The sequence below is a fragment of the Episyrphus balteatus genome, chromosome 2 (assembly GCF_945859705.1).
Source record: "Episyrphus balteatus chromosome 2, idEpiBalt1.1, whole genome shotgun sequence".
In the NCBI taxonomy this organism is placed as follows: domain Eukaryota; kingdom Metazoa; phylum Arthropoda; class Insecta; order Diptera; family Syrphidae; genus Episyrphus; species Episyrphus balteatus.
In genome coordinates this window covers 27,661,028-27,682,667 of record NC_079135.1, presented here as the reverse complement: position 1 = coordinate 27,682,667, position 21,640 = coordinate 27,661,028, and the positions used below count along the sequence as shown (strand labels likewise).

The window sequence follows — 21,640 nt, the reverse complement described above, 5'->3', positions numbered from 1 at the left end:
ACATTATTTTCGCTTGTTTATACAAAATATTAAAACGTACCTATCTTTCATATATTTATTTCATTTTAGTTTAGATATACATATACCTAGATATTTTATGTTTTTTTTTTTTTGTTTTTTTTTTAGAAAAATCAGAATGCTATTAATGTCGAACTTCAGATGCCTACTTTTTCTGATTGCTAGATGGTGGTCAAAAGAAAAAGCGTTTCTAAATCAAATTACTAGATCGATTTTTTGATAGTTGATAGATACATATAACCCAGTAATTAAAGTAGTCGACGAAAGTAAGTCTTCCAACGTGACTTATAATTGAATTTAAAGCATTGTGAGGTCTGTCTTTAGAGGTAAAAACCACTGTGTGTAGCCTGAGTATAAGATAAATTCCGAGTGAGGAAGGTAGGTCATAGATAAAAATGTTGTATACAAAGGAACACAAGAAGGATCTTTGAAGGATCCCGGCGAATATTTGAATGGCTTCTGAAAAAATCGATCCTATTTTGACTTTAAAAGATCAATTTGATAGGAAATTAGAAATTATTTTTATTCAGGGAGAATAATTTTAATAAGTCCAATGAGCAAGTGACAGTACATTCTCTTTTCCGGAGGTTTTTTCGAGGATTTAATTTTCAAGGTTCATGAATGATATTTCCATAGAATGATATTTTTAAACCAAAATATTTGGAAAGTAAGCAAATTATTGAAAATTTAAGCTCAAGATTAATGGCCAGTCTCATAAAGCTCTTTTAAATATTTATCAGACTTTTACACTCTAAAATGACGTTTGTTCTATACAAAAAACGTTATTTAAAATTTTAAAAGCCTGTTAAATGTTTATGGCCATAACAGTTGTATTTTTATCAGTAATTAATTCAAAAATCATTGTTTGAAATGATTTTTCATTAATATTCCCATATTTTTTTTTTTTTTTTTTTGTTATTATAAATAAAAACTTCTGAGAACTCAAATTATAACTCTATTTTTAACCTGATTTTCTAATATTTTTTATTCTATTCAAAGAAATTTTCTCTTATCTGACACTTTTCACTCACTTGCCAATAGCCCAATAGTAGAAGCAGAAAAAACAAAAACTAAGCTGTGCTGTACAACTTCTAGGAACATAAAATACCAAATTGTAGAAGAAATAGGGCAAGGGTTTTTTCATGAAAAGCAAAACCTTTACTTTTCTTTGTGAAACAGAAATACATATTAAAACGTCACATGTTTATTCAAACGTAATATACTTTTTATTTCATCATAATAAGTTAATTTAGGTACTATTGCAATTTACAACTCTTCTAGGAATCCCCCAGACAAAATCCCATAAACTTGCCGGTTATTTTTCCACATTTAAAAAAGAAAATTTCATAAGAAATAAAGGTAAATCGTAATTATATTTTAAAAAGGTGCACAACTTATTGGTAATAATTTTAATACATTCTTTATTAATAAAAATACATTTCCCCATCTATTTCTTTAGAATTCAGAGATAATCACATATCACAACAACTAATCGAATAGGTTCGTCTGAACTTTAGTGCACTTGAAGTTTAATAGATTTCTTATCTCAAAATAGATTTAGGAAAGTATTTAAACGAAAAAATGTATTATTTATTCTTTTTAAGAAGATTAATTCTTTTTTATCAATAATACTTGTGCACATAATCAACAAATAACTATGTGATAAGATAAAAAGCAAAAAAAAAGTTCAACAGGGCGTATACGCAATAAAAAAAAAACTAAAATTGTGTTTAATAGGTAACATCATGAATCATATGACGCAGAAGGTGACTTGAACTTTTGACTTTAATTTCTAATTTAACTCAAGAAAACACAACTTTTAAGCCTATTCATGTTAATACATAGTTCCATTTCATTTTAATGGTTTGCAAAAAAAAAAAATGAAACGACAAATAAATCGAACATTACCATTTGAATCGATTTCATTGCTTTTTCTTATTTCTTTAATTAAAATAAAACAAAAAAAACATAACATTTTTTTTTGCTTTTGCATACAAATGTACAAATTACACGCAAAAAAAAAAAACGTAAACAAAAACGTAAAATTGTCGTAAAAAATCTACCCGACAAAAATACAAATCTTCCGAAAATAAAACAAGAACAGCAAAAAAAAGAGTACACCATATGTGTCTGTGAATAACAGTCTTGTTACAAACAATGCAAATAAACAAATTCCCATCTCTTTTTTTTTTGTCATTTTCCTTTTCGTTACACACTCTCAATTGGAAATTTATTAGGTACCTATACAAAGTTTGAAACGAGACGTCAAATGCATTTTAGTCGAGCGGATCAACAGCATTTTTTTTTGGTATATGCTTTTTGCTCTGCAGTTCTTCTTCATGGTCGAGCTTTTTTGATGACCATCAAAATTCACCACACCACAAATACCATCATCATCATCATCATTGACAATTAATGGGTGGTTTGGTTAGGCAGAAACAAACAGAGCAAACATGAAAATATGCCAAACATCTTCCAACCTAATAAAACTGGGCAAAGAAAGACAACAATAGCAACACAATTAGCGCCCATGATTGCAACACACTCTGGACTGGCACACATCTGACACATCTCTTACCTCCCCCCAATTTCACCATACACACATTACTTTGCTGCTCCATCGCCATCGGCCGCACAGCCGACACACCACCGGCATGAAAGAGACAATTAGCCATACAAAGACGATGACAGTGAGAGACAAACACAGAAATATTTTCATTTCCCTCCTCTCTTTACCCCACTCTCATAAAGAAGGCCGATATAAAAACGAAATCGATGGAAAGAAAAATTCTTATGCAAAAAAAAAATAATGAGTAATAAATTTTAACATTTACTCGTGATTAAGAAAAAAGAACCAAAAAATAAAAGAGTGACCATGACTCTCCTCCTGGGAGAGAGGCAAGCAAGGTGACTTACATATTCCAAATATCCATGGATTTGTTCGTCCGTACTTCCCTCGGCCATTTTTTATTTTTTTCTTCCCAATCAACAGCAAGCAGAGAGTTCTTACTATCGAAATTGAATTTCGAAGTGAAAACTCACAATTAAATTAAATTTCCCAACAATTCACGCACTTTGCACTTAAACACAGGGAAATTTACAAAAAGGTTTTCTTTCTCACGGTTTTTTTTATATGATTTTCACCTTTGAAGAGTAAAAAAAAAAGAAAAAAACCCAAAATGAAATTCTTTTTTTTTTTTTTGTATAAAGATTTTTAATTTAATTTCATTAAAAATGCACTTTACAATATGATTTTTTTTTTCTCAAGGAATTTGTGTTGAATAAATAGATTTTTTTTTGTAATTGTAATTAATTTTCACCACGGTCGTATACCGCAACGTTGCACTTATAGACGATGTAAGTTAAAAAAACAAACGAAAAGACAAAAAGAAAAAAAAAACTATCATGTACTTCGTTCTTCTTTAAGCTAGCAAGAAGCAGAGACCCTTCGAAATGACACAGCAGCGCAGCACAACACAGTTTGATTCGTTCCCCACCGATTTTAAGTGCGACTGTGAAAAAGTAAAAATATTTTCATCGAACGAACAAGCAAAAAAAGCAAATATCTTTAACTTTCGAGTGCAACTTGGAGCCAAAGCTTTTTGTGTTATGTTTTTTTAGCATTGTGAGAGCTTTTGGAATTCAGCTGAAAGCTATAATTGTGGGGAACATCCAAGTTCCAAGTGTGGGGATGGTGAATTAAAATTTTTGGGTTACTAGTGATGTGTCACTATCGTTGGTTTGTTAAATAGCGAGACAAAAATAGCAGACGAGAATCTCATGTTGAATCACTTACCCCGTGAAGTCAGAACTGCGACCTCAAAATTTTTGAACCAAACTAGTCTAATTCGTTTGACCCCAAAAATCCACCAAAAATCCATTCAAAATTGTCAACCCAAAATTTTTGTTTATCCACCCTTCAAATACAAATTCAATTTTGAAATCGACTTATAAAACCATTTGCAATCGTTTGTCCACCTCGAGTTTTGGAGATTTCAGGGAACTTTGAAATTTTCGGTACATACACTGTGGTGTATACGTAACTTTTGTTGGGAATTTTCAGTACCAAATTTGTTTTTTGAATTTTTTCTAAATGGAGGGTGGAAGAATAATATTTGATAATGATTATAGAATTCGAGGTTTACAATTAGTTTCATAAATTAGTTTCATAAAAAAAAAAAGAATTTGCTCTAAAATTTTTTAGAAGGGTGGACAAACGAACATTATTGGTGGACAAACATGAACTAAAGGTGGGCAAACGAATTAGACAAGTTTGGTTAAAAAATTTTGAAGTCGTAGTTCTGGTGTCACGGAGCTACATCCTTCTTCGCAACTAATCATGCAGAGATCCACTTAATTTAATACAGATTCCATTTGTGCCTTTTTGCTGTGTTCTTGATTAATTTCCAAATATCTAATTATTGGCAAAAAATGGATTTACGAATTATGAACCTTTTGCCAACGTATGCCATTAGATTTCTTGTATAGGTAGCTAGAAATTTAAAAATAAAAATTGGAGACGTTTTTTACTTTTTTATATGTAAATAAAAATTATTCAAAACTTTTTCAAAACAAAAATACCATTCTTAAATAAAATTATTTTTCGACTGATAAAATCAAAGTTTAAAAAAAAGTCACTGAGTCTTTAGAAAAAAAATGATTTAATATAAAAAAGAAAAGATCAGAAAAATACAGGTCAGAGATACCCAGAAGGAGATCGAAAACTTTCGTAAGTTTTGCCCCCCAAAACCCATTATGTTTATTTCATGTTCTTGTTATTTCTTTTGTATCCGTGAATAAATGTGAAATACAAAAAGCGTCCGACTTTTCACGCATACCTAGGGAAAAGAGTCCGAAGTAGCTTGTAGGAAAACTAGTATGACGTCGGAAATTTCCCATCTTCTTCTGAGTATCCAAGGCTTCCAGAAATCAAGATTTAGCATGATTTTTCATGTTTTCAGAACTTAAATCATGTTTTAATGTTTTCGTATCCAAAATCATGTTTTTTTTTTTACCAAGAAAAAAAATGTCAACAATCATTTTGTAAACCAACAACCAATATACCTGAAGTCCGTATACAGGGTTTCCCAAAAGTAATGGATCAAACGAAATATGCTGATAGACCAACTTTAGGGCTCTCAGAATTTCGTAACTTGTTCAATGTTCATCCCAAATCCTTACGGTTTTCAATTTAATGCAGTTTTTGTGAAATTTTGTGAAAGTTAAAACGAAATAGTATGAAATAAAAAATATTTTGATGAATTAATCATTTCTTATTATAAGGCAATGTTTAAGTGACAGATTTGTAAAAAATAAAAATCAATTATGAGCGGAGGAGGCAAAATACTGTTACAAAGTCCGGATTTTTCGAAATTTCACAAAAACTGCATTAAAATGAAAAACATAAGGATTTGGGATGAACAAGCCCTAAAGTTGGCCTATCAGCATATTTCGTTTGATCCATTACTTTTGGGACACCCTGTATATGAAATTAACCGTAATGAGTATAAAAATGTAACGTGTTTTTAATTCATCATTTCCGTTGGTGAAAATAAAGTTCCCAATTATAGATAATCACCCATATTCTACTATTCGATTCACGTGAATCGAAACATTTCCTTCCTTTACCAACATAGCTTTGAAAAAAAAAACGCTTAATATAAAAAGCAAAACGTTGTTTCCGTCTGTTTTAGAAATTTTAAAGAAAAAAAATATGGCCGAATAAAAAAAAAAATCAAACAATTTATTTATTTATTTAATGCGTTAAGGACTAACGTTAAACACTTATTATATATCTTAAAACTAGTATATTTTAACAATTTTGTGATGTCATATCTACCTAATTATTCATAGCAAATTTGTAAAGAAAAAAAAATTAAAATTGAAGTTTTTCTTTCTACTCAAGACTTTTTTTACAACGATTAACAGACCTCCACGGAGCAGTTTAAATTTATTTGGCTTTAACGAGATTGAATTTAAAAAATTGGATTTAAGTTTTGAATATTATGGATTTGGATTTATTTTTGACATTTAAATTTCTTTACATCCAGATGTATTTTTAAACTAGTGAATAATATTGCCGTAAAATATGCAATAAGAAATAATAAATCTAAACTAATATAATGTAGTGTAACCTATAGTGTTTTTGAAATGTTTTAATACAAAACATATTGAAAAGACTTTCTACGGTTTTATTTTTTCCAGATTCCCAAAATGTTTCAGTTTTTTTTTTTTTTCAGTACCAAAAACTTATAGAATTAACAAAAAGTTCGCCAATATCAATAGTTATCTTCAAATCAAAATATGCATATAATATTAGATTTTGCAGTTCCCACTTAACTAAAAGAAACAAGGTCATGTACGAATAAATCCCTAAAATAACAAATACTAAATTTTCAAATAACCTAAACGAACTTTCAAGTACACATTCTATTTTTAATGCACCACTTTTCATTTCTGAAAGAAAACAAATAGGCACTTTCGATTTTATTGAACGTTTTGCACGTCATTTGTATTTTATATCTTTGTTTTTTTTTTTTTTTTTTCTCCCATTCATCCCACTTCATCGATTTAATTTAGAATCAAAATGCAAGTGGTCCACTTGAATGAATCATTAAATCAATTGACAATTCAACTCAATGAACTCGAGTGGTGTGTATTTATAAATTACATCGTATCAACATTTAAAAAAAAATAAACAATTTCAAGATTTGTAGAGATACCTGCCAGTACAAATCACCCACCCACAAAAAGATAAATATGATTTTGTTATTATTGCAAAATTAATTAATTTCTTTCATTTGGTAAAGAGAAAAAAATACAATGGAATTAAAGTTTTTCTTTTCAGAAACCCGTTAATATGCCTAAGGCTTAACAAGATACTTGTAAGTTTCTAAACAAGTTGAAACTTTTGACTGTTTTTGTTTAAACAAATTTGTAACAAAAAAGACTTTACATGATTTGGTTTATAAAAAAAAAATTCAAGTGACCTTCCCCCCAAAAAAATCGCCTATTTGTGTTTCCAATTAAACCGCTCCGACCCTGACGTTGATGAAAAAAATCAAAAATCAACAGAGATATCTTGATAAAGACAATTATAAGATTGAGAGCACGAGCACATACTGGGTTTATTTTTTATTTCATTAACTGAAAACCAGTAAAATAAAGCAAAAAGGCAATAAACATAATCTCACAAAAGACGAAAATATTTGAAGAATAATAATTTTTTTTTTATTAAAATAAATATTTTTTGTTGTTGTTCTGTTTTGAACTCGATAAGATAAGAAAACGTAGACAGAGCTCCCTTGGGGTTGGTAGAGTTATGATGAGAGAAAATATGTCTCTCATTTTTTTTTTTATTTTTGTGTTTTTTTTTTTTTTGTATCTGGTTAAAGCTGGCATAACATCGCATGTCAAAAACTGTATTGAATACGTTAATTATTATCACATTTTATTAAGTGGTGACGATTAGAGGAACCATTGACATATGGGGAATCTCTTTAACGCTTTGTTAATCAATTTGATTCATATTTGATTTTGATTCTCATGTAGAAAGGCATGATGACTGGTTCTAATGATATGCGAAAGGAGGTATTTATAACCCATTAGTGAAGAAAGAATTTTGTTTTTTAATAAAGTGATAAAGTGGAAATGATGTGTGTATTTAAATATGAAAGGGGAATCATTTGTTATACATTAAACATTTGTACCGAAATCTGATAAAGGTTTAGTTGCGACTACCAATGATTAATATCTCTATGGATTCAGAAGTGATAGTCTGATTAATAAAGCACGATTGGTTTCTATAATGCCTTCTTCGAAAATTAAGAAAGTTAAGCTTTTTGTTACATCCAATTAGGATTTTAAATGGTGCAAATATCATAGTTCATAGGGAAGATCAAAAATCATACATGCATACATCAATTCCGAAATAAACAGATGTATGAAACCTCCAACTTTCATATGTAAACTGGTTAGAAGGCAAACAAATAAACCATTATAATTCATTAAATCCTCATATATTATTTTGCTAAACAATTCTTTACCAACATTTGCTGAAAGTTAAGCTCTCTAAATTAATAGGAAGAGAACACTTATCAGCTTTGAATTTTCAGATTTTGTTACACTATTGTTATTTGATGATATCGTTATTTTATTTAAATTATAGTAACCACACAAGTGTCCGACAATCATGTAAACAAAATTTATTTAAGTGGAAAACATAAAAAATGTAAAATCCAAAACAAAATTGGACCAACCTAATGCATTTTTACATTGGTATAACCCAATGCATTGGTATAACCCACGGCCTCCAAGTGTGGGGGAATATCAAAAGGATAACCTAAAGCGGCCCATGGACACCACACTTGTGTGCACACCGGTGTACTGAAAACGGGGTGGCACAAGAGATCTCAAAGACAACAAATCAGCAGAATTCGCAATCACGAATTGACATTTTGTTGAAATAACTTCCGACTTAACAACATAGTATTTAGTATGTAATTGTTTGCGCGCATCCCGATAGACATCACACCGATTGAGAACCGGCACAAAAAAATAAAAATCTTTTGATTTTACTCGCTGAGTGTCTGACACGGAAAATTGGTGCCCAATCTAGCCCACGTGTGGTGTCTATGGGCCGCTTAAACATGCTACCATTTTGGAATTAAAGAGTTTTGTATAGAAAAGGTAATAAGTTATTAGTTTTTTTTAGAGGGCAAAAAGGTACCCTGAAATGGGCCCTGGGGAAACTCAGGGAGGGCCTAAAGTCTCTCAAACTATTTTTAGATCTAGATAAAAGTCCATTAGATCAGTTTTTGCCTTGGGTACATCATCTTTAACTGTTTGATATTTTCAATTGGTAAGACGAAATGCCCCTAAATGCCAATATTGTCAAGCTACTTCATCGATCTGGAGTGAAAGGTTAAGGCTTATTGATGCCAAACTGTGCAACGCATTTTTGTATATAAAACTCCGTAAAGGGTATTCAAGGTACATAGGTAGGTAGTCTTTGGCCCTTATTGCGAGTTACGTTTGTCTATCGATTGACGACTTTTGTCGATGATCGATCATTGAAAATGAATTTTGGTTTTGTTAATCTCTATTCCCAATTGGGAACGATATGTTTTATTTTATCGATAATTATTTTTCGTTTACAATTTTGCTATCGACCCAAATCAAGTTCAAAATTTTCAAGAGCATACATCTTTGTCAAAAGAGATACACAATACCAAAATAAATATTTATCGATTCGATAGACTTTTATCGCATCAAAAATATAACGACACTAGCAATAAGTGCCTTTATCAATACTTAAAATTACCTGAACTAAGTAAACTTAAAAACATACTCTTGTTTATTAGTTACTTTTTTACTATATTCGTTTCTGTAACAAATTATTTAGTCGCATTTATCTATTATGTCATGCTTCATGCATCCAAATATACAAACATATGTACATACATATCCTATGACATATTGACATATCGAGAACACGAGTTATTTAAAACAGAAGCTTATCATCTACTAAACTGATAACTACTACTTCTGATCTTGTTATTGTTACTCATTTTTGTTATTCGTTCATTTTTTTTTTTATTTTTTTTGGTTTGCAGTTGTTTTTGTCATTGGCGTTGGCGGCGTTTGCTGATGCTGCATTAATTCACATTAATAAGACCGTTATAGAAGAGACACAACTTATTGTACGATTGTAGATAGCTACTCTAGCGATTATATTCTAGTAACAATTCAACTTTATATTTACTTAAGGCCAAGTGCACATACACTAAACCTACTCCAAAAGAATTCTTTTGTTAAATTATTTAATAAGCACACACAAAAAAATGTGTGTCTGGTTTAAAAAGCCATTTATATACAATCTTACACCAGCTTGCTATACAATAACTGATATCGTTTATAACTTTTCTTTCTCTGCGATGCATCGAAAATATGAAAGAATTTCATATTTCACTTTGAAAATTTTTAATTCAATTAAATTAAATAGAATGATTATAATAAAGAATAACCCCGTAGCAATGAATGACCTTAGAAATTGAAATACATACAAAAAAAAGAGACACAGGGTTTTACAAAAGAGTCTAGGAAAATATATCTCTCCGTTTTTTTTATGAGTTAGGGGGGTTGACGATGATGAAAAGATAGAAAATGACAAGAAAACTGTTGCCTTTTTCTTCTATTCGGTCTGATGACTCATGTCAAATCTGGATTTTTCTCGGTATCTTGGTATGGGTCTTAATCTGATAGCAAGGCAGGCCCGTAACCAGAGTTGAATTTAAGGTAGGGGAATGGTCTTAAAAGGGCATTGGTAAACTTTTTATTTTTTTATTGATCTAATGACGGAAAGGGTCAAAATGGTAAAGTACATTAATGTATTCAGGTTTAAATATTTTATTCTTTCTCTAAACTCCAAATAAATTAAAAATTACAAAGTGAAAAATAAAGTTTATAAGTGTAGTGATCAAATATTATCAATATTCCTTAAATTGAATTTTTCGATTGTTCAATTTATGAAACATTCGAAGGACTTCAATGAGATCTATTGATTCCTTTTTTTTTTTGTTTTGAAAAACCAAAAATACATGTCTTGCCAATCTCTCATGTTCCATTGACATTCTCTGAGGTCCTTGATAACCAGAAAACAAGGTTTATGACAGTTTCGCTGTGACTTCATCACCATCTCAATCGTAAATTAGATAGACCAAAAGAATTTGATTTCAGGCGAGAAATGTTATTATGAAATCGTTTAAATTTTTTTTTTCTTAGACAATTCTCAACCGCTTTTTATAAAAAGTACCTCGTTGTCTTTTAAAATAATTATAATTCAAAATGACATCTACTAAAAACGATGAAATGATGATAAAATGTTGTTAAAACAGTATTTTTGAAAATCTTACTTGAAATGTACTTTTTTTTTTTTTTAATTTCAAATCTTAAACTTTATTATTTATTGAACTGAAAACTCAAACTCAAGTTTTTTATATACATATAAAATTAAAAAAATATAAAATCCAATAGAAATCTTCAAATATAGGTACACAAACTCGAACTTCAAAATCGAATCCGAAGTTAAAAATATTTACTTTTTTCTTTTCTAAAATATTACCGTTAAAAGTGCAACATAAAACATTTTCTTGAGTGTTTTTGAGGTTATGCTTTAATGTACCGGTTTCTTTGTTTCTTTAAAAAAAAACTGTTTAAATCTTTCCAATGTATTTCTTATTGTCCGAGATTATCCTCAGTTGTTTGGCTTGTTATAGTCGGTCGTAGCGAGGTATCCGTCGGAGCGGAAATTTGTCCGATTTTATACGAATCGGAGAGTTTTTACCTACCGGAAGCGGACGTCGAAGCAAAATTCGGATGAAATCGGAGAATTTTCTGCTCCGACGGATACCTCTCTAGGGCCGAATATAGTGAAGAAGAAATATTTCGGCATACTTATAATTAGGACATTTTTATAAGTAAGACCTATGTACATATTTGAAGGCCTGAAATTTTCATAATTTCTTAAAGCCCAATATTTTATAAGTAGGGCATTTTTGAAGGTATGGTCATTTAAAAGGCTATATCATTTTTGAAGGTAGGATATTTTCATAACTAAGGCATTTTGCATTTTTTTGAAGCTAGAGCAATTTTGAAAATAGGGCATCTTTATAAGAAAGGCATTTTTAAAGCTAGAGCTTTTTTGGAAATCTGACATTTTCATAAGCAGGGCAATTTTGAAGTTGAGCATTTTTTGTAGGGTAGGACATTTTTGAAGGTAGTGAATTTTTAAGGCAGGGAGTTTTTAAAGCATTTTTATAAGAAGTGTATTTTTAAAGATAGGACATATTTAAGGTAGGTTAGGTTATATGGGCTGACAGTTGATTTTGTTGCCGTAACACATAGATCAATGTAGATCCCTTGTGATATCCTAAAGTATTAGTTGTGTTCACTGACGCTGTGCTGGACTAGGCAAAAAAGTACAGCCTTTTGCTGTTTCTTGAGTTTTTTTCTGTGCTGAACTGGTAAAGTTTGCTGTTCATTGACAAATCTAGAACAGTTTAGAACAGGATTATCTGTTCTTGCTTTTAAGTCAGATCAAGTTAGAACATATTCGTGAGAAGTGTCAAATTCAAAGCTGTCATTTTTTTGTTTTTGTTTTGATTTAATTGTGCGAATATTTCTCGGGTGTTCGCGGTTTTTATAACTAAAAACAATTTTTAATTATATTTATTTTTTTTTTTTTGGTGGTTTGACAGTTTAACAATATGTAACAATAAATCGTTCCTAAATGATTTGTAAAAAACCCAACAATTTCTAACAATGACACATCAACAATATTTTTTGACATAACAACCATAGCAGCTCTGAGGTGCGTTCTTTTTCTAACAATAGTTAACTATTAGCCCCGTTCCATTGGAGGTGGTAGTTTACTCATTGAGTAGATCTAGTACTAGAATTAACACATGATCTTCTACTCGAGGAGATAGGAATGTGTAGTTGTTGTACTATCTTTCTACTCACGAGTAAACTACCACCTCCAATGGAACAGGGCTATTGTTAACTATCGTTAACTTTTGTTAGAAAAAGAACACACCTCTGTGCTGTCCTGTTCTGATCTAGAAAAATTCTCGGTGAACACTATTGTAACTTTATGAAAAAAGTGTAAACCTATGAATCGTATGGTTGGTCACTTGGAGGACTTGACAAAGTTCAGCCTGAGAGTTCGGATAGTTCCCTAAAAATTGTTTTCTAGTGTGGCAGAGTGCTGGACAGTGACAGAGGAAGTGAGCAGTGTTTTCCTGCTTGTCCTCATTTCCGCAGTCTTTACAATCTACATAGATTATTATTTATCGGTACTAAGCCCCATCTTCTTTTTATGGTAGCCAAGTAGGTTATGTCCCGTTTAAACGGCTATAATGGATCTTAAGGAAGGTTTATTAAGAAGTAAGATCTTATTGGATCTTGTTTTGTCGTAAATTCGGCCATAGTTTTCAGCTGTTACAACAGGTTTCTAGGAGGTTCCATTTTTCATTGGTTTTTTGAAAAATAATTTTGAAATAATTTGATTAAGGTAAAGCATTTTAAATTTAAGTTAGGGCTTTGTCCCTCAATGACCCGCTTTCTGGCTACGGCCCCGTAGCAAGGCAAAAAAGGTTCAGTCAGAGAGAACAAAAAAAAAACCCAAGAAGAATAAAGAAATTACTTGTCTTCTTGATTGTCATCCTAAAGAATCTTAAAGTCCAGTGAATATTAAAAACAAAACAATAAATTCCATTCATTAGAAATAATACTATAACAAGAATCAACTTCTTTCTCTCTCTTACCGCAATTGCCAATGACCTTCTGGGCACATGTCCATTCCCATATTCGCCAGAAGGACGTCTCGTATTGTGTTGGAAGACAGAGGCAGCTCTGCGTCGCGGTGGTGGCCTTGGTGCAGTTCCAACCAAACCCGATGCATTATTGGTTGAAGGGCCACCACTTCTACTGTTTCTATTGCTACTACTGGCACTGCCATTAGCTGGTGTAGTCGTTGTTGTTGTTGTCGTAGGTGAAGCTGAACTGCTTGAGCTACTCATTTTTGTGTGTCTGTCTGTGAGATTTTATTTTACTGCGCAGCCAAGCGGAACTTTTTTTTTTTTTGTTTTTTTCGTTGTGCGATGTTATGGAGGAGATGTTATTAAAAAAAAATATAAATTTATTGTATTATCAAACGCACTCGGCTAGACAAAGACAATTTTTTTTGTAATGGAAAACTAACACCGGAAAAAAAGGGAGAAAAATGAGAAACTTGAGGGCAACACCTTTTAAACTATCTTTTATTAAAGTAATACAATAAAATTAACAAATTATTATAAATTATAAAAATATGTATAAAATTGATGCCACTTCGACAATATTTAAAAAAAAAATTTGCAGCACGAGACACCAACAGCACACAGAAGAACGACGACGACGGAAGCCGAGAAAAAGGTGACAAAAGGGCAAATAACAACGACTGGCTGGGTTGTGTATTTTTATTGTATTATCTATCGCTATCGTATGTGTATCAAGAATTTTTTAAGATACGTGGGATATTTATTTAAATTGTGATTACATCTTTGATTTATTATTTTTACTATATCATACAAGTATTTTTGACCTCGATTAAAACTAATAAATAAACTTTATTAAATAATAACACATTGAGATTGGATTGAATTGCATAAAATTTGATTGATGAAATTTATCTCACTTTTGTGTAGTGAAATATATTAAAAATTTCTAATGAATTTCTATCGAAACACGGCAGCAAAAAAAACACACAATTTATTTTAAACGAAAACGAGAGATGCAGAGACAGAGATGACTGGAATGAAAAGCTCTTTTTACAAGTCTTCATATTTTCTTCAAGTCAAGTGACAGATGATGATGATATTGGGTTAGGTGTTGCCGATTGGGTAGAAAAAAAATAGTAGTAGTGAAAGCTCTTTGGTGGTGAAATTAGCCCTGTTCCATTGGAGGTGGTAGTTTACTCGTGAGTAGAAATCTAGTACAACAACTACACATTCCTATCTCCTCGAGTAGAAGATCATGAGTAAATTGTAGTACTAGATCTACTCAATGAGTAAACTACCACCTCCAATGGAACGGGGCTGTTGTCTGCCTATTATGTCTCTTTTTTTTATTAGGCCGTGTGCGAATTGCGTTAAAATGTTGGTTAAAATATGACGTTTGGTTAAAATTTGACACTAGCATGGTGAATAAAATGGGTTAAAATTTACCCAGCTGCGGAGCAGGGTAAAATTTGACGTTTCACAAGATAGAAAGATCAAGATAGATTTGAAATTATTTTTGTTATAATGCGTTGATATTTTAAGAAATGTTAAAAGTATTAATAATGAATGTCAACTTAGCGAAACACCCATCACTGATCCAAACGGGACTAGGTGCATAATTTGCCGTTATTTAGTCGTTAATTAGTTGTGGTAATTTTGATTTTGTCGTTCATTGTTTTCATATATATTTTTGATGTTTCGCTAACTTGATATCAACTTAGCGAAACAACAACTCTTAAAAAAGGTCTTTTTAAAAACTTGAGTATGCCGGAATTTGCCGTTAATTAGTCGTTAATTAGTTGTGATAATTTCGATTTTGTCGCTCATTGATTTCATAGGAAAATATGTTGTTTCGCTAACTTGATATCAACCTAGCGAAACACCATCTCTAAACAATTTTTTTTTGAAAAACTAAGTATGAGGGAATTTGCCGTTAATTAGTTGTTAATTAGTTGTGCCAATTTCAATTTTGTCGTTCACTGTTTTCTTTCAAATTTTTGACATTTTCAAAATTTGACATGAATTTACCAATTTTTGCTTCAAAAAGTGACTTAAACTTGACGCACCAGAGCGTGGCTTATACCAAAATTTGCCGTTTGAGACCCTCAAATTAGTTGTGCCAATTTCAATTTTGTTGCTCACTGTTTTCATTCAAATTGAGTGTTGTTCCGCTAACTTGACACGAATTTACCAAAATTCGCTTAAAAAGTGGCTTAAACTTAACGCATCAAAGCGTGGCTTGCACCTGAATTTGTTGTTCGGGACCCTCGATTTAGTTGTACCAATTTCAATTTTGTCGTTCACTGTTTTCATTGAAAAGTGTGTTGTTTCGCTAACTTGACGTGTCAACGTAGCGAAGCACCCTATAAAAAGTGGCTTAAACTTAACGCATCAAAGCGTGGCTTATACCTGAATTTGCCGTTCGGGACCCTCGAATTAGTTGTGCCATTTTCAATTTTGTCGCTAACTGTTTTCATTCAAATTTTTAACATTTTCCAAATTTGAAAAAAATTTACCAATTTTCGCTTAAAAAGTGGCTTAAACTTAACGCATCAAAGCGTGGCTTGCACCTGAATTTGTTGTTCGGGACCCTCGATTTAGTTGTACCAATTTCAATTTTGTCGTTCACTGTTTTCATTGAAAAGTGTGTTGTTTCGCTAACTTGACGTGTCAACTTAGCGAGGCACCCTCCAAAAAGTGGCTTAAACTTAACGCATCAAAGCGTGGCTTATACCTGAATTTGCCGTTCGGGACCCTCGAATTAGTTGTGCCATTTTCAATTTTGTCGCTAACTGTTTTCATTCAAATTTTTAACATTTTCCAAATTTGAAAAAAATTTACCAATTTTCGCTTAAAAAGTGGCTTAAACTTAACGCATCAAAGCGTGGCTTGCACCTGAATTTGTTGTTCGGGACCCTCGATTTAGTTGTACCAATTTCAATTTTGTCGTTCACTGTTTTCATTGAAAAGTGTGTTGTTTCGCTAACTTGACGTGTCAACTTAGCGAGGCACCCTCCAAAAAGTGGCTTAAACTTAACGCATCAAAGCGTGGCTTATACCTGAATTTGCCGTTCGGGACCCTCGAATTAGTTGTGCCATTTTCAATTTTGTCGCTAACTGTTTTCATTCAAATTTTTGACATTTTCCAAATTTGAAAAAAATTTACCAATTTTCGCTTAAAAAGTGGCTTAAACTTAACGCATCAAAGCGTGGCTTATACCAAAATTTGCCGTTCGAGACCCTCGAATTAGTTGTGGCATTTTCAATTTTGTCGCTCACTGTTTTCATTCAAATTGAGTGTTGTTCCGCTAACTTGACACGAATTTACCAAAATTCGCTTAAAAAGTGGCTTAAACTTAACGCATCAAAGCGTGGCTTGCACCTGAATTTGTTGTTCGGGACCCTCGATTTAGTTGTACCAATTTCAATTTTGTCGTTCACTGTTTTCATTGAAAAGTGTGTTGTTTCGCTAACTTGACGTGTCAACTTAGCGAGGCACCCTCCAAAAAGTGGCTTAAACTTAACGCATCAAAGCGTGGCTTATACCTGAATTTGCCGTTCGGGACCCTCGAATTAGTTGTGCCATTTTCAATTTTGTCGCTAACTGTTTTCATTCAAATTTTTAACATTTTCCAAATTTGAAAAAAATTTACCAATTTTCGCTTAAAAAGTGGCTAAAACTTAACGCATCAAAGCTTGGCTTATACCAAAATTTGCCGTTCGAGACCCTCGAATTAGTTGTGGCATTTTCAATTTTGTCGCTCACTGTTTTCATTCAAATTGAGTGTTGTTCCGCTAACTTGACACGAATTTACCAAAATTCGCTTAAAAAGTGGCTTAAACTTAACGCATCAAAGCGTGGCTTGCACCTGAATTTGTTGTTCGGGACCCTCGATTTAGTTGTACCAATTTCAATTTTGTCGTTCACTGTTTTCATTGAAAAGTGTGTTGTTTCGCTAACTTGACGTATCACCTTAGCGAGGCACCCTCGCTAAGCAACAAAATTGAAATTGGCACAACTAATTTGAGGGTCTCAAACGGCAAATTTTGGTATAAGCCACGCTCTGGTGCGTCAAGTTTAAGTCACTTTTTGAAGTAAAAATTGGTAAATTCATGTCAAATTGGGAAAATGTCAAACATTTGAATGAAAACAGTGAACGACAAAATTGAAATTGGCACAACTAATTCGAGGGTCTCAAATGGCAAATTTTGGTATAAGCCACGCTTTGATGCGTCAAGTTTAAGTCACTTTTTGAAGCAAAAATTGGTAAATTCATGTCAAATTGGGAAAATGTCAAAAATTTGAAAGAAAACAGTGAACGACAAAATTGAAATTGGCACAACTAATTAACAACTAATTAACGGCAAATTCCCTCATACTTAGTTTTTCAAAAAAAAAATTGTTTAGAGATGGTGTTTCGCTAGGTTGATATCAAGTTAGCGAAACAACATATTTTCCTATGAAATCAATGAGCGACAAAATCGAAATTATCACAACTAATTAACGACTAATTAACGGCAAATTCCGGCATACTCAAGTTTTTAAAAAGACCTTTTTTAAGAGTTGTTGTTTCGCTAAGTTGATATCAAGTTAGCGAAACATCAAAAATATATATGAAAACAATGAACGACAAAATCAAAATTACCACAACTAATTAACGACTAAATAACGGCAAATTATGCACCTAGTCCCGTTTGGATCAGTGATGGGTGTTTCGCTAAGTTGACATTCATGTATTAATACAAAGTACTTCCTCAAATTGATATTCATCTTGAAAAATTGAAAATCTACTAATTGTTTGTTTGTTTTTTATTTTTTATACATAATTTCTATTTTGTTGGCAGCTGGTGAACTACGAATTAGTGTTAGAAGACTGAATTAATAAATTTCTTTTTGATCATAATGAAATGGGAATTTATCGATAAAATAAAAAAAAAGTATGTGAAATTGAGAATTTCTTACATTTTCATACTAGAATATTTAACTTGATATATTTTCAACTGGGTTTTGTTAAAAAAAATAGTTAATTGAATATAAGAAAAACCATTTTTGAGGGTAATTTTGTTTTATCTTGAGGGAATTTTATTCAAAGTAGTACCAAGAAAAAAGTCCCATTTAATACATTTTAACCCAATTCGCACAGCAAAAAAATAAATTTGATCTCTTTTTTAACCAAACGTCAAATTTTAATCGTGGTAGAAATTTTAACCAACATTTTAACGCAATTCGCACACGGCCTTACTCTCCTTCTGCACCGGTTCTGATAACTATGGTGAGTTTGAAATGGACACGTTCAGAAAATAAAATGCACCACTGGGTGGCACGAACTTGCTCTATAGAGTTCAAGTTGCTTACATTTTTAAGACTTTTTATATAGAAATTTGGGAAATGTAGGTATATAAAAACAAAACAAAAATTTAAAAAAAAACATAAAATTAATTTTTCAAAGCAATAAAACAACATCCGAAATCAAATTTTCCCACAATCGTTAGAGCCGTTTAAAAAAAAAAACTAATTTTTTATAAATAATTTTTTTGGAAATAAAAAAGTTTTAAAATAAAATTGGTAGAAAATCAGATTAAAAAAAGCGGTTCTATGGCCCGGATTAAAAAAAAAAAATTCATCAAAAGATCGACCTTGTTTAAAAACTACCATTTGAATTTTTTAACAAAATCGTTGGAGCCGTTTTCGAGAAAATTAAACATTTCCGAAATAAGTATATGCCAGGTACCGTTATTAATTCCAAAAGACCTCTGGAGAGTCTCCAAAAAATGCTACATACGAAATTTGAAGTCAATCGGTCCATCCGTTTAGGCTGTATAGCTCCTTATACAGACAGACAGACGGACTTCCGGGACTCACTTTTGTGGCATTCTCTATCATCTTAATATCATGTCTGATTGTTATCTCAAATTTTTTATTTTGTACGAATGCATAACTTGTTAGTGCCTGGCTACACAGTGATTTTTCAATCGATTGAAAAATCACATGCGGTGGCTACACACTACACACACGTTCCACTTTTACATTTTCTAGGAACAAATGTCAAAAAGAGGAACAATTTAGCAATGGAACTGTACTACCCTCAGAAAATTCAATTCCCTTCGTGAGCATCTTCCCCCTTCACTCCTTATCCCTCTTGCCAACAAACTCACTGCTAAGGCGATTGAAAAATCACCGTGTAGCCAGGCACTTATATAGTACCTATATCTCAAGTAAAAGGGACTCGATTTTTAGATTTTAGTCAACGACATTTTCTGAACGGAAATTTATGGGATTTTTGGATTTTACGAAATAAGTTAATTTTTCTCGTGCCCAATGGAACCACCAAACATGTGTTTAATTGGATTTTGAGGGTATTGGTATATGTAACTACATATTTAATTAAACCGAAACATGTCAAATTCATGGGTGTCAATTACTGGCGTCTATACTAAACGAGTAAACTATATTTACTTCAATATTCACGATAAAGAGCGATTATATAAATCGAGAAAATTGTTTGGCCAAAATAAATCGAAAAATAAACTTTTTTGAGCCGCCAAACCATTCTATTAATGAGTACCGTTGAAATAAAACGATTATCAAAATACGTAATAGCGTAATAGCGTTTGAACGATACTGAAGTCATTTCAACGATAATTGTTTCACCCTTTACTACCACGTAAAATTTGACCCCATTCTGAATGAAAACTTTCAGGGAAATAGCTATTATCAGAAAAGGGCCCCCAATCAAAAAGGATCCGGAAATGTTGCTCCTTTTTCGCTTTATCACGAATTTTTTATGGATCACGAAAAAACAATCACAAAATCCGTTCGTAATTAAAATTTGTATGAAATTTTACATTCCGAACGGATTCTATAATTGTTTTTTTTTTTTTTTTTAGATTCAAATACGAATAGAATTCGTGATAAGCCCGTTTAATAAATGAATATAGAACAAAATTAAAGCGGAAGAGGAACGATTATTTAGGAATTTTCTAATTTGGAGTTTTCATGACGAACGGGGCCGATTGTATTTTACTTTTCTCCTTTTTCGAAAAACTCCCCCTATTGTAAAATACTTTTCTCGTAAAATTAAAAATTACCTATTTCACGGTGATGCTGAGGTTTTAATCTTTTTGAAATTCAATGAATGGAAAAGAGAAAAATCATCATTCGCACTCATTTATGATTGATCGAAAATTCGTCAAAAAGGTTGAAAGAAAATTTTTTTGAAAATATTTGCCTCATATTTCTTATTGATTGCCGCATCTGAAAAAAATATAGATATTTCTTCATAAGATTACCAATTGAAAAAAGATTCTTTCAAATATGTGCTTAATTCTTTTTTCTCAGAAATCTATAAGTACAAATTCCAATTTTTGTTTTTTCCATTAATTTTTCGGCTTAACACCAATTTTCTTTTTTTAAGTGCCTTATCCCACTTTACTATTCTTATTGTTTTTTTTTAATGTTTATTCCAACCAACTAGACTATTTCAAAAACGGACGAAATGTGAAGGGTTGAATTTCATTTCGATCGAAATTGAATATCGATTTCAATTCGATGTCTATTGGAATGCATAACATAGGCCAAAGGAATATAGTTCTATTTTATTTACCTGATTTTGATTAAGAACGGATGATAATTGGAGAGCTAAGAGCAAAACAAAACAAAATCTGAAAGCGTACCTGTTTTATTCGCTATGACAAATGTTTTTTTTTTTTTTTGTGAAGGCGACATTCGACTGTAACGTTTAGTAAGGTTTAGTGATGAAATTGTGTCATCTTCTTCTAAGATATTTAGAACCAACGTCCTTTGCTGCGCATGATCGATTGGCTTTAGTTTTTGAGTTGCAGGATTAAATCCTTTCCTTTACTTACATACATATTTTTTTTTTTTTTTTTTGTCGATCGTAAACTTACCATTATCAATTGCTTTCAAACTGACGATTTGGTCATTGCTCTAAGGATGGAAATTTTGGTTTTTATTTTATTACTGTTTCCAACGTCCGCATCACATCTAGGTGCTTTAAAAGGCTCTTCTTGTAATCAACAACAAATAGAATATAAGGCATTGTTTTTTTTTTTCGTTTCCAATGAGAGAAGGTTTTTGTTTTTATTAGATTTGATTTGTTTTGTTTGATTTTGTTTTTTTGTTTAAAGTATTTTTTTTACAAACCTTCTCACACATACATTCATTAACAATCTCTTTCATCATCTGTCTTTTCTTCAAAATATTTTTTTTTTTAGTACAAAAATGTATACGTTAATATTAATTACAATTTTTCTTAATTTTGTTTTTTGTGATTTTTTGTTTC

The 21,640-nt window shown here is 31.5% G+C and overlaps 1 protein-coding gene across 6 annotated transcripts in view; it reads right to left on the bottom strand.

The window, feature by feature from the left end:
- The window catches only part of LOC129911049 (E3 ubiquitin-protein ligase Nedd-4), a 43,869-nt gene extending 30,148 nt beyond the window's left edge, over nucleotides 1-13,721 (bottom strand). For 5 of the 6 annotated variants that reach the window (XM_055988683.1, XM_055988685.1, XM_055988687.1 and 2 more), the window contains exon 1: nucleotides 13,344-13,721. In XM_055988683.1, the coding sequence (XP_055844658.1) occupies nucleotides 13,344-13,598 (255 nt within the window). In that variant the 5' untranslated portion in view covers nucleotides 13,599-13,721. Of the gene's footprint in view, nucleotides 1-2,934; nucleotides 3,163-3,429; nucleotides 3,796-13,343 lie in introns of those variants that run through there. The other variant, XM_055988686.1, reaches the window with a different exon arrangement.
- Between the last annotated feature and the right edge of the window lie 7,919 nt (nucleotides 13,722-21,640).